Source organism: Clupea harengus, unplaced genomic scaffold (genome assembly GCF_900700415.2).
Source record: "Clupea harengus unplaced genomic scaffold, Ch_v2.0.2, whole genome shotgun sequence".
NCBI classification, from domain to species: Eukaryota; Metazoa; Chordata; class Actinopteri; order Clupeiformes; family Clupeidae; genus Clupea; species Clupea harengus.
Genome location: NW_024880076.1, coordinates 26,645 through 36,743, shown reverse-complemented (window position 1 = coordinate 36,743; position 10,099 = coordinate 26,645). Strand labels below are relative to the sequence as shown.

The window sequence follows — 10,099 nt, the reverse complement described above, 5'->3', positions numbered from 1 at the left end:
TTTGTGTGCTTTGGTGCACGTGCAAAAGGCAGACCTCTATCAAAACCGAGCCTCTCCCGTTGGATAGTAGAGGCTATCGTGTTGTCTTATAAGAGTTTGTCTTTAGATCCCCCGGAGAAGTTGCATGCGCACTCTACACGGGGGTCTCTTCTTCCTGGGCCTTACTGAAAGGAGTCTCAGTGGAAGATATTTGTAAAGCTGCAAGCTGGAGTTCTCGCCACACTTTCATTAGATTCTATATGTTAGATGTGGCTGAACCTAGTTTTTTACATGGTGTTCTACAGGCAGGCGATCTCTGAATCCCCTGGCCTGATTACGATATAATGATGTATGTGTTCATTAGTGTCTACGTGTTATGTTGCACATGAACCATCCCAGGGTTGTTTCCTGCCGCCTATGTTAAAGGATGCCCTATAATGTTCACCACCAGCTGCTGTATGAACCTCTAGGAGGGCAAAAGCAATGTATAAAGTTGGTGTGTGTGATTGGCTGCCACTGTATTATCACGCAGGAATATATACGGTCCCATACTGTTATATCGCAGTCCTACTGCGATAAGGAACGTCTTGGTTACTTACGTAACCTCGGTTCCTTAAGCAGGGACCAGATATAACAAGTTGAGCGTGTACAGTGTTTCCTTGGTTGATACTTCTACGCTCAGTTTTCTTCCAAGGATATTTCCATGTCGCGCTCCTGAATTTATAGGCTCCTGAGGGGGCGGGCTCAGGAGGGAGCGCGGACGAATCGCAGCCTTTCAGGCGTGAATGGATAAATGCTTCGATTTGGGCCCATGACTGACGTCATGTACCATACTCTTATATATGGTCCCTGCTTAAGGAACCGAGGTTACGTAAGTAACCGAGACGTTTTTCACAGGCCTTCCTAAAAATGACCATCAAACAGCTTCAGCTTGTACAAGAAGTAGCTGCCAGAGTTCTTACAAAAACTTAAAGAACTGACCACATTACTCCAATACTTAAGTCTTTACACTGACTTTCAATCACAGGCTTTCAGTTAAGTTGCAGAATTGATTTTAAAGCACTGCTTCTTGTTTATAACTCACTAAATGGGACAAGACCTCTATGTTTCAGCTGCACCCACCTACTAGACCTCTCAGATGACGGAAGAAAAATCTGTCGGAAATACCTACTGTCAGAACTAGACATGGTGAAGCAGCCTTTAGATGCTAAGCTGCTCAGCTCTGGAACCAACTTCCTGATGACATTAAATATGCTCCAACTATAGCCAGTTTCAAATCTTGATTTAAGACCGAAATATTCTCAGATGTTTTTGTCCCCCAGTACTTTGAATGTTACCCAATTAAATGGATTCAAACCGAGGCTGTTATAAGTGTAGCCCTCCCACCAATGATATGGCTCATTTCATTTTGTCTAGGGAAAATATAACTACGATGGTGGGATGCTAATTTCAATTACCTTTTACCCAACTCGGACACAGTTTTAAGTTCGCAGTTTAGAACAAATCAATTACATATTTATTTACACAACATATTAACAAGCAAACAGTTAAACACCGCAGACATAGCAAAAATACCTAAATGTTCTACTGGCCAGTATAATTTAAAGTTGGTGCACATTCCGTTGGAGCTCATAACCATCAATTTGTGAAACAAAAGTAATCCACTCACGACTACCCGTATAGTTCAGTGGAAATCCGTTGTCCTCTTCTCCCGCGATCTTCCTCCTCTTCTTAAACGAATGCAGTCAGTGGCTAGTTTAGCTCAGGATTAGCACCTAGTCTGCTAACAATTTCCCAGCAACTTTCCTGCAACAGCAGCCTTTAGCGATGTTCGTGTTGCGCATGAGATGTAGTCCCGTTGGGAAACGTGAATCACTCCAATGCAAATGTCTATACTACGAACTACTGTTAACTTCAAATACTAACTTTCTTTCAACAGCTAATTCAACATGCCGCCAGTCATAAAGGTGCTTCAACGTCTCTTCTTTTTTTTCTTTTCTACCCATCTTTTTAAAACAAAATCAAAATCATCCCATTTGCTGCCAGCGCCACCTCTCTGATTGGCAGAAACCCACACACAAAAATGAACATATTCAAAGGCATTCTTCTCACACTGAAAACATAATTTTAACAGCAATATGCTATCTCAACCCAAAACAAAGGCATTTACTCCAATTTGAAACATGAATTCAGGAGGTGCCTACACTCTCCCCCAGTAAAAAAAGGTTATGCCCTCATAACACATCAAATGAGAAGGATAGAAATATTAAAAACTTAATTCCAATAGCATATTATTACATTTATGCTGAAAGGTATACAGACTTCCTGATGACCCTCATTCAGTAAAGGCATAATAAATGAACAAAATAAACCAACTCACTGATTTTGAAATGTAGTGCAATGTGAACCCCTATTCGTGTCCTATCAAGCAGTGCATGTTTGTCTGTGTGAGGGTTTTCCTAAAATCCGCATTGACAGTGTTGAGAAATGTCTAACGGGGGAATCTGAACTGAAATGGGGCTCACCTAATTCATCATATGTAAAGCGTTTTGGAACTGTTTTAATTCTCTGAGATTTTCTACAGTCCCTACCCACTTCATCATGTGAGTCTGTTCCATGACTAGCCTCTTGCCGGTCTTCAGAGTCTTGTGGGACACTTTCAGGTTCTTGCAGGTTTGCAGAGTGTTGTGGGACACTATGAGACTCTTCAAAAAGGTCTTCTACTCCATAGTCACTACTCAGTTCTGAACACTCACTCATGTCCTCAATGTCCTGTTCACACGGTTCCTCAGCAATACTCGCAGCCACTGTTTGGTCAGTGTCAACTACACATGAATCTGGGCATGGTGGCTGTGTGACGTCTTCTGTATCTTCCCCGCATCCATCTTGAGAGGGCACACCTATCCATGGTCCACACTCCTCATCCTCACTGTCAGAACTCTCACAGAGCACCTGACCTTCAACTTCATCTTGTCTATCTGGGCCACTATGCAGCTTCTGGCTTCCACCTCGTGTCTGTTTACCCTTTCGCTTTCTCAGAATCCTTTTCGGGGTCTCTTTGACAATCTCTGAATCTGACTGAAATCGCAGTTTATGACCAACTGGAAGAAGATGATTACGGTGAAGGATCTTGACCGGCCCATTTCCCTCTTCTGGCTTCAACCGGAAAACAGGCAGATTTGGCATTTGGCTTTCAACAATGTAGAGTACAGAGCTCCATCTATCAGCCAATTTATGCTTCCCTTGTAACCCGAGGTTCCGGATTAGCACCCTGTCACCTGGACTAAGATGTGAGTAATGAATCCTCTGATCATACCTCTTCTTATTTCCATCATTCTTCTTCTTAGCAGCAGCTTCAGCCAATTCATACAGCTTTCAATTCTTTTCTCATGTTAGTCACATATCTCTGGTAGGACTGAATGGAAGAGCCATCGCATGAAATCCCAAAACTCAAGTCAATGGGCAATCTTGCCTCACGGCCAAACATCAAATAATATGGCGCATAACCAGTGGCGTCATTTTGACTGCAATTATAAACATGCACAAGATGTCCAATATGTCTACTCCACTGGTTTTTCTGCTTTGTGTCCAAAGTTCCCAACATGTCCAGTAGGGTCCGGTTAAACCGTTCTGGCTGGGGGTCACCCTGGGGATGATAGGGAGTGGTTCTAGATTTTTCCACGCCCAACATCTCCAACAACTCATGAACCAGCTTGCTTTCGAAATCTCTGCCTTGGTCAGAGTGCATGCGCCTTGGTAGTCCATAATGCACAAAATATTTTTCCCACAGCACTTTAGCTACAGTGGTGGCCTTTTGATCCTTGGTAGAGAATGCTTGAGCGTATCTAGTGTAATGGTCTGTGATGACTAAAACATTACAGGTATTGCTGGAATCAGGCTCAATGGATAAAAAATCCATACATACCAAGTCTAATGGTCCACCACTACTCAAATGGGACAATGGGGCAACTCTTTTGGGCAGTGTTTTCCTCTGGACACATCGAGCACATGTTCGGCAATATTGCTCAACGTCAGATTTCATACGAGGCCAATAAAACCGATCCCTGACAAATGCATAGGTCTTTTCAAAACCTAAATGTCCCGAGTCATCATGTAACGATCTAAGTGCCATCTGGTGAAATTTCTGAGGCAATAATAACTGCTTGCGTTTAGGCTTATTTGGGGCATGTGTGTGCCTATACATGACTCCATTTTCCATTTTGACTCTATCCCACTCTCTCAGAAGGAGTGGCATGTCCTTGTGAGTTCTCTGGACCTTCCCCACATCCTGATGTTGCACACCATTCCATAGCCCACTGAAACACAGATCTTCTCTCTGTGCAGCAGACAAGTCAGAGAAACCCAATCTAGGAATTGAAGTGGTGCTTAATGTGGCAAGATTGCAGTATGCCACTGGGACAGATTTCACAGATCCACCTAAGCAGCCAACAGCTCGATGACTTGAGGAATAATTTTCCTTATCCACCTCCGAAAGCTGACACATGGCTCTCACTCCGGAAGACGGGATGCTCATCCAGTCTTCTTCCACAACTGAATCCTGATGGGGGCGGCGCGAAAGAGCATCAGCATCAATGTTCTGTTTTCCAGGCCGATACTTGAGGCTAAACTCATAAATAGACAAGGCAGCTAGCCAACGGTGTCCCGTAGCATCCAGCTTAGCTGTGGTCAAGATATAGGTTAGGGGGTTGTTGTCTGTTTGCACCTCAAACTTGACACCATAGAGGTAGTCATGCAACTTATCAACCACCGCCCACTTTAACGCTAGAAACTCAAGTTTATGCACTGGATAATTCTTTTCGCAAGGTGTGAGGCTTCGACTGACAAAAGCTACTGGGCGCAACCCTTGGCCTTGATCTTGATACAAAACACCTCCAAGGCCCTCACAGCTAGCATCCACATGTAAGGTATATGGAAGACGAGAGTCAGCAAAAGCCAATACTGGAGCTTTGGTGAGTCTAGCTTTTAGCTCTTCAAATGCAGCCTCGCAACGCTCATCCCAACGGTCACCAAAAAGCTCAGAGGGTTTGTAATACACCTTTTCAACAGGTTTCATCTTGGCAGCCTTCCCCACCATCTTACCTGTCAAACAACCCTGCAGTAACTGATTCAAGGGGAATGACACAAGTGAAAAATCCTTTACAAATCTCCTGTAATACCCACAGAATCCCAAAAATGACCGTAACTCTGTCACATTACAGGGGCGGGGCCAGGAGCTTACTGCCTCTATTTTCGATGGATCTGTAGAGACACCATCTTGAGAAACAATGTGCCCTACATAGCTGACTGAGGTCTGACAGAACTTGCATTTGTCTAATGACAACTTGAGTCCCTCATCTTTCAACCGATCCAGCACTTTGAGGAGCCTCTCCTCATGTTCCTCGAGAGTCTTGCCAAAGATGATGAGGTCATCGAGATATACTAAGACTTCTAACAAGTTCATGTCACCAACTGTCCTTTCCATAATGCGCTGGAAAGTCGCAGGGGCACCTGATATCCCCTGAGGCATCCTCTCAAATTGATAGAAACCCACAGGACAAATGAAGGCAGTCTTTTCTTTATCTTGATCACAAAGAGGGACTTGATAATACCCACTCCTTAAATCAAGCACGCTGAACCATTTGCTTCCATTAAGGCAAGCCAGAGCATCTTCTATCCTTGGGACTGTATACTGATCTGGAGTTGTGCGTCGATTTAGAGTCCTATAGTCCACACACATTCGAACCTGCCCATTCTTTTTCCTCACAACCACTATGGGTGAGGCGTAAGGACTCCGTGACTCTGAAATGATACCAGCATCCTTTAGATTGGCCAGGTGTTGTCTCACATCTTCAATGTCAGCTGGTCAAGCCGACGAGATCTTTCTCTAAATGGTTTATCCTCAGTCAACCTAATCTGGTGTTGTGTACTCCTAGCACATCCCACGTCAAATTCATGGCGCGAGAAAACATCACTCCTATCCAGCATCTTTTGCGTCAACCTGTTCCTCCACTTTTGAGAGACTGGTGAATCACCAAAATTGAATGACTCTGTTGTCCACTGACCTCCAGAACTGCTCTCCTTAGAGGAAGGGTTACTGGATACCACCTCCACTGGAAAGATATGGGCAATAGGCATGCCCCTCTTCAGGGTAACTGTGTGCACAGAAACATTTCGGACTGTTACAGTGATTCTTTTTGACTGTAAAGCACTTGCAGCTTGTATCTCCGGCCTAACAAGCAGTTCCTCTGGAAACCGAGACTCTTCAGGATAATCTATAAGGAGTGCACTGCTAGAGGACATTTTAGGATATTTAGGGATTCCTGTGACACTTGCAGTCTCACCAGGGGACAACGTTAAGGGCTTATTTCCAGAAAACCAAACAGTGCCCCGCTCAGTGTCTGCTGACTGATCAGACATCACCATTACTTTCTCATAAGCATTCTTCATAACTGGATGAACGGCCAAAGTTTTAAGGAAATTTTCCCCTCCCTTTTCTTTACATACTTCCACAAGCTTTTTCACCACTGAGGTGTTTGTTCCCACTAGTATAGACACTTCACCCTTCATGATGGGATCAGGACACACCAACACAAGTGCACTTATGGTCTCATTTACTCCTGTCACAGATCCCGGAAACTCAAGCTTTACAGACAAACAACCATCATATGGGTAACTCTCAGAACTCAGCCCCCAAATCTCCAAATTCTCAATTGGAGTTAACGGCAGATGCTTTAAGTACTTCTGATAAAAGGATCTGTACAAAAGAGTAATTTGTGACCCACTATCCAGCAACGCTTTAGCGTAGATGCCCTCTATCTGGATGGGAAGGATAGAAGTAGGCCCTACTAATCCTGAGGGAAGCGTACATTTTCTCTGTTCTAGTGTTTTGCATCTTGTGGAACGTGTCTTTTGTGGAGCTTCAGGTCGTTCCGCTACTGAGCCCCGGTGAAGTTTCCCTTTGGCCGTGTCATCTTAATGAGTCGCTGGTTTACTTTGCGCAGGTTCTCTTCATTACGACAGTAACGTTGGAAATGACCATCTTCACCACATTGATAACAGAAGTACGTGGCTCCACCCCCTGATTTCGCTGGCACCACTTTGTCAGCAGAAGGAGTCACAGCTAAACTGTGTAGCTTTGAAGGCTCAGCTGGTGCTGGGACGACAGCCGCTGACGACAACTGAGTTACTGCACTTTTCAATCCCATAATTTCTTTCTTGAGTACCTCAATTTCAGTTTCATTAGATGAGGTTGTGGTAGAGGCCACCGCAGACAAGGCCACTGTGGCTTTGGCTGTGTTTCGGTTGTAAACCATATTCTCCTCTTCCCGTACCTCTTTCAAAAGCTCAGCAAAAGAAGGCGGCTCTCGCAACTTGTGGGTCATCCTTAGGCGAAGTGCGACCATGTCAGTGGGAAGCGCTCCTCGGATGATTTGTTGAATTCGGAGACGATTCATATCAGAATAGTCAATGCCTTTTTTTCGAAGCACCACATGCAGCAATTTGTCCAGTTTCAATATGTATGCAGAGAGTTTTTCCCCCTCTTCTTGAAAAGTGCTTTTGTACCTCACCAGCAAATCAGATGCGCTTTCTGTATTTCCAAATGCAGTTTCTAGAGCACTGAGGTAGTCACCAGATGTAGCTGAAGGATTTTCAATCTTGACAAACCTCACAATATCAGAGGCTGTCCCCCTAAGACATTCCACTAGTTTCTGTTTCTTCAAAGAGTCAGAACATTGCCATTCTTCCAAGATATGAGAAACATGTTCGGCCCACACGTCATACTCATCTTCACCACTAGGTGCAGGTGTCAATCCTGAGAATGTGCGCAGCTTCCTATAACTCTGAGTTTCTACTGGTGAAACAATGTTACATTTTTGCACTAGTGAGTTAATAGCTTTAACTAACTCTGCATTAACTGTGGGCGTTGGGGGAGCTATATTATGGATGTCAGCTAAAGATTTTCCCTCTTGTTGAAGAAAAGAAAGCAACTTAGTTTGGAAGTCATCTCTTTTAGGTGATGGAGCCGGAGGTAATTCACTGACTATGTGTACAGGCCATGGACCCATTTCATCCACTATTCCTACTGTAGCTGGAACAGTAATTTCAGATAGCTGAACAGAAGTTTCAACTAACACAAAATCTTGTTGTCCACTGTGATCACGGCGTCGACTGCATACTTTTGTCCTACCAATATCTTTGACTGTGTCTAACACTTTGTAAACATCTGTCTCAGAAATGTCTATTGCCACCTGACTTAACACAAAAGCATTCTCAAAAGAAATACATTTCTCGTTGCACCAAGCAAGAATTTGATCTGCATCCATGTTGCTTTTGTAATGTTATATCAGTGTTTAACAATAAAGTCAAAAAGAAAGACAAAAAAATAACAGTAGCCTATGTCTGGTATATATTCAAACAATTCACATGGGAAAGAAAGAAAAATAATCGTATTCTATCCCGGACGATGCCCCCACAAATGTAGCCCTCCCACCAATGATATGGCTCATTTCATTTTGTCTAGGGAACATATAACTACGATGGTGGGATGCTAATTTCAGTTACCTTTTACCCAACTCGGACACAGTTTTAAGTTCGCAGTTTAGAACAAATCAATTACATATTTATTTACACAACATATTAACAAGCAAACAGTTAAACACCGCAGACATAGCACAAAATACCTAAATGTTCTACTGGCCAGTATAATTTAAAGTTGGTGCACATTCCGTTGGAGCTCATAACCATCAATTTGTGAAACAAAAGTAATCCACTCACGACTACCCGTATAGTTCAGTGGAAATCCGTTGTCCTCTTCTCCCGCGATCTTCCTCCTCCTCTTAAACGAATGCAGTCAGTGGCTAGTTTAGCTCAGGATTAGCACCTAGTCTGCTAACAATTTCCCAGCAACTTTCATGCAACAGCAGCCTTTAGCGATGTTCGTGTTGCGCATGTAGTGTAGATGTAGTCCCGTTGGGAAACGTGAATCACTCCAATGCAAATGTCTATAACTACTGTTAACTTCAAATACTAAAACTTTCTTACAGCTAATTCAGCTAATTCAACATGCCGCCAGTCATAAAGGTGCTTCAACGTCTCTCTCCTTTTTTTTTCTTTTCTCTACCCATCTTTTTTAAAACAAAATCAAAATCATCCCATTTGCTGCCAGCGCCACCTCTCTGATTGGCAGAAACCCACACACAAAAATGAACATATTCAAAGGCATTCTTCTCACACTGAAAACACAATTTTAACAGCAATATGCTATCTCAACCCAAAACAAAGGCATTTACTCCAATTTGAAACATGAATTCAGGAGGTGCCTACAGCTATTTGGCAAAGTAAGGATTGACTAGGCCTTTGATCAAGCAGTTGCCATAAGCGTCCAAAAGCACAATAGGTAGGTAACTAAAAACGTGAGATAATGAAAAGGCTAATCAGTGGTGGTGTGTGGTGTTGTACTTGGGAAAGCAAGAACTGGCATTTCGTGGGCGTGATGAATCTGTTCTTAGTCTGAACAGGGGCAATTTCATTGAGTTGGTAAATGCCATGGCAGAGTTTGACCAAGAGTTTGCTTCCCATTTACAAATGCCGACGGTGTTTCACAGGATTGTCCATTACCATCCAAAATGTACTAATGTCTTGCATCGCTGATGTGGTACAAAGTGAGGTTGATGCTGACATCTGCCTCTTTCATTGCACTGCAGGTGGATGACACTGGATCACTGCTCAGGGTCTTCAGTCGCATCGTGACCCAACCAGGCTGGGACAAGCATGAGATTGCCCAGTTTGGCTCTTCACACGGATTAGTTTTGATATCACTTTCAGCGTATTGTTAAGAAATGCGTAAGTGTGGCACCTATAGGTAAATCTTGTGTGCTTTTCGACGCCTGAGTTTTTCACACACTCTCACAAGTAATTACTACGGTTATCTGCCACGCAAATCAGAATACAACTTAGTTCAGAGAAATCATGTCACATCATGAAACCAAGCCTTAATTGTATGTTTCAGCCTAGATACTAAAAGGGATCAATCAGTGTGCCTACTGAGATCACCTTCAAGTACTCTCTTCTAGAGTGAAAGAGAGGGACAACTCACCTTTTCCACGCAGTCGACAGGTTT

The 10,099-nt window shown here is 43.4% G+C and overlaps 1 protein-coding gene across 1 annotated transcript; it reads right to left on the bottom strand.

Moving 5' to 3' along the window:
• Positions 1–5,913: 5,913 nt before the first annotated feature.
• On the bottom strand, positions 5,914–8,223 carry LOC105912167 (paraneoplastic antigen Ma1-like). Its single transcript, XM_042706118.1, has one exon. It carries the CDS (start codon positions 8,043–8,045, stop codon positions 6,912–6,914), a length of 1,134 nt encoding a protein of 377 aa, XP_042562052.1. The 5' UTR covers positions 8,046–8,223; the 3' UTR covers positions 5,914–6,911.
• Between the last annotated feature and the right edge of the window lie 1,876 nt (positions 8,224–10,099).

Coding starts and splice junctions, on each gene's coding strand:
- LOC105912167 (XM_042706118.1), bottom strand. CDS start 8,045: ATGGGTCCATGGCCTGTACACATAGTCAGTGAATTACCTCCGGCTCCA.